The sequence below is a fragment of the Pterocles gutturalis genome, unplaced genomic scaffold (assembly GCF_000699245.1).
Source record: "Pterocles gutturalis isolate BGI_N339 unplaced genomic scaffold, ASM69924v1 scaffold2501, whole genome shotgun sequence".
In the NCBI taxonomy this organism is placed as follows: Eukaryota; Metazoa; Chordata; class Aves; order Pterocliformes; family Pteroclidae; genus Pterocles; species Pterocles gutturalis.
Window position 1 is genome coordinate 8,279 of NW_010097459.1, and position 3,757 is coordinate 12,035.

At 52.3% G+C, this 3,757-nt stretch overlaps 1 protein-coding gene across 1 annotated transcript; it reads right to left on the bottom strand.

The window, feature by feature from the left end:
• On the bottom strand, positions 1–1,812 carry KCNA10 (potassium voltage-gated channel, shaker-related subfamily, member 10). Its single transcript, XM_010088195.1, has one exon. It carries the CDS (start codon positions 1,737–1,739, stop codon positions 189–191), a length of 1,551 nt encoding a protein of 516 aa, XP_010086497.1. The 5' UTR covers positions 1,740–1,812; the 3' UTR covers positions 1–188.
• Positions 1,813–3,757: the final 1,945 nt, after the last annotated feature.

Sequence of the window (3,757 nt, forward strand, 5' to 3'; positions counted from 1 at the left end):
AGAGATTAGAAAGATGGTATTTATTTGAACAGCCACAGGAAATCAGAGATTGAAAAATGTTTAGGAAAGAAAAAAAAAAAGCAGCAGCACATTTGGTTTAAAAAAAAAAAATCCGAGCGTGTAGATGTTTTATACCTTATCCAGCCAATCCCACCTGACAGTGCCCAGTCCCGTCATGGCCTCGACCATCATTTTTTGGCCTTGTCTCGAGGGTAACCCCCATTGGTCTTATTGAGCGACTCCATGCTGCCGGCTCCCGTCACCACGCTGGTGAGTATTCGCTCCACCTCCCCGGGCAGAATTTGCTTCTCTTCGTTCTCAGTCTCCCTGTGGTAGAAATAGTTGAAGTTCGAGACGATGACGGGGACGGGAAGCGCGATGGTCAATACCCCTGCGATGGCGCACAGAGTCCCCACGATCTTCCCACCCAAGGTGGTGGGACACATGTCTCCGTAGCCGACGGTCGTCATCGTGACCACGGCCCACCAGAAGCCGTCGGGGATGCTGGAGAAATGGGACTGCGGCTCATCCACTTCTGCGAAGTAAACGGCACTGGAGAAGAGGATGACGCCGATGAAGAGGAAGAAGATGAGCAAACCCAGCTCCCGCATGCTGGCCTTGAGGGTTTGCCCCAGGATCTGCAGCCCCTTGGAGTGTCGGGAGAGCTTGAAGATACGGAAGACCCTGACCAGCCGGATGATCCGCAGGATGGCCAAGGACATGTTCTGCTGCCCGTTGAGTTCGCTCTGCTGGATCAGCTCGGTGGTGAGTGTCACGAAGTAGGGGATGATGGACACAATGTCGATAATGTTCATGATGTTCCTGAAGAACTCGGTCTTGCTGGGACACACGATGAACCGGACGAAGAGCTCGAAGGAGAACCAGATGATGCAAGCTGTCTCTATGACGAAGAAAGGGTCCGTGAAGGTGCTGTGGGACAGAAAGGTGTCTGTCAGATTCTTAGAAAGCTCCTGGGTGGACCTAAACTCCCTTTCCTCCCTGAACTCTGGCAGGGTCTCCATGCAGAAGATAATGATAGAGATGACAATGACCAGGACGGAGACCAAAGCTACACCCCTGGCCGCACTGGAGCTTTCAGGGTATTCGAAGAGCAGCCAGAATTGCCTGTGAAAGTCATTGGTGGGTAAGAGGGTCTCAGGGTCCTTGATGAACCCTTCATCCTCCCTGAACTGGTCCATAGCTTCATCACCCAGCTCATAGAAGGTGATTTCATCAGCAAAGACATCGATGGGGACGTTGGCCGGGCGCCGTATTTTCCCACCAGACTGATAATAGTACAGGATCCCATCAAAACTGGGTCTGTTCCTGTCGAAGAAATATTCATTCCTCATGGAGTCGAAGTAACGCATCCTCTTTTCCGGGTCCCCAAGCAAGGTCTCAGGGAACTGGTTGAGGGTCTTGAGCCGTGTCTCAAACCTCAGCCCAGCGATGTTGATGATGACTCGTTGGTCCCCCTCATCCATGCCCACTCTCTCCCCCACCAGGTGCTCGCTGAACTCGGCGGAGAACCTGGAGAAAATGGTCTCATTGTTGGCGTTTTCGCTGTTGATGAGGATTCTCAAGTTGGAGAGGAGGTTGGCGCAGCTGGGATGGCCTTTCCGTGACTGGCTGGCGGGGCTGAGGTCATTTGAATAACAGGGATCCTCCACGATCTGATCAGCGTTGTCAAAACTGACTAATGCCACCTCCATCTCCTTCCAACTGGACACGTCCATCATACACTAATCAGATTAGCAGCATAAATCCCCGGGTCGGATGCCGGCAGCTTGCGTCTTTCCCACGCTATGAGGATCTGCAAGGGAACGGACAGGGAGACAGAGCTGAATTGTGCATATGTACTGCTTGGCTCGACTGAAAAGAATAAAACAAACCCAAGGTCAGAAAACTCTGTATTTTTTAAATTGAAATATTAATTTCATTGACTGGCAAAAGCCTCACACTTCCAGCAAGCCATTCATCTCCAGATCCTGCAAGCCCTTTTGGCATGGCTTTATTATCATCGTTAAACCTCCCAATAGCATTTACAGCACCCAAGGATAAAAGGTCAGGCAGCGGCAGAAGATGGGGGTGAACCCAGGTGGCCCACCCAGCCTTTCTCCAGCAATCCCAGCCCTGCCGAGCAAGGGGTCATTTCAAACATTTCCAGGTGCGGGTCTACAGCTTGGAGCAGGATTTGGAGGTACTAAACGTGGGTGTCCTGCTTAGCACCAGCCCTTGGTCCAGCTGGGAGAGGCACTGGGTCAAACCCGAGGAGGTCCTGGGCACGTCGCAGTTGGGTCAACCGGTGTTCAGGAAGCAGCCCCCAAACTGGGCACCACGCTGGGATTTGGGGAGTGCCGCCCACAAGGAAGGCGGGTCAGGAGGAGAACATCTCAACCATCCTTGGAGAACCCCTTTGCTCTGTGCGATGAGGGGTATGAACTGGGACCCCTTGTCTTGATCCAGACTTTAGGGCAGGCTGTGGGCAAGGTGACGTCCTCCAGAGCTCTTAGGCCTCCTTCATGATAGACCTGATGTTCCCAGCCATGGGAAGAAGATGAGGACTAAACTCTCGGGTCACTCTGAGAGGCTGGAGAGCATCTTTCAGGTCATAGGGTGGATTTTTTCCCAGTCTGGCTTTGTCAGGTGCTCAGCAGCAGACACCATGTCCCCAAAACTCTCCTGGGTGCACATCCCCTGACACGCCATTGCTATTTGTACTGGACTTGGAGACAAAGTCAAAGAGGAGCCCAGGGACCAGGCCAAGTTACGGAGCTGGGAAATTACCTGTCCTGCCTCAGGGAGAAGCACGAAGAGAAATTAGACATTAACAGGGAATGGTTCTGGGGAGATTTGTCCAAAAATGCACTTTCCAAGTCAATTCAACCCCCTGATTTATTTCCCCTTCAGCTCTTTCCCCCACAAATATATCTTCCGGACATGAGAAACCCCAGGAGTATAGGCAGAGCTGCTCCGTGTGACCACTCGTCGCCAAGGGCATGCTGGCTTTCTTACCCAGCGAAGTTCAGAGAGAGGGAGTGAAAAAACCCCAAACGCCCTCGACTGCCGAGAATAGCAACGCAATTGAGGCCACGTCTGCACGGAGCAGCCACGGCGCTGGGGCCGGTCCTGCGGTGGGATGCGGGGGATGCTCTCCATCACAGGCTTTGCTTCGTGCAACCAGGTGGTGGGAAGGGACCCATGATGTCCGTGGGGACCCATCCTGCACCCAGTGCCTCAACCTCCCTATTTAGCTGAAGCCATTTGGGACTCTGAAGTTTTTCCTTCCCTGTTCCCTAGAAGCAGACTCGTCCATCCATGCGGATGCGCTGCTGGTGAAGTTGGGTAGGACGAGCTAGAAACCCGAATTGCAGGAGATGTCGACATTCTAGCTTGCTACAAATCCTCCCTCTTCTGCTCTCAGCATTACAACCCCAAATCAAAACTTCATGCAGGAGCCAGCATCCACATCCCAGGAGAGGGCTCAACCTCAGCAGCATCATGAGATTCTGGATTTGGGGACAAATCCCACAATTTATCACAAACCAAGGCAAAGGCACCTAAAGATCATGTTTCTTTGCATGAGAAAAAAAACCCCACGAATCATGATTGTTCTTGGGCATCCATCTCTATTTACAGTGGCTGGTTTTGTACCAATTTTCCCACCTGGGGACATCTAGAGAGGAGCATTCCAGGCAAGGGGGCTGAAATGATGCCTGGAGAGAGCAGCAGCAGCAGCGTGATTTTACCCCCCAAA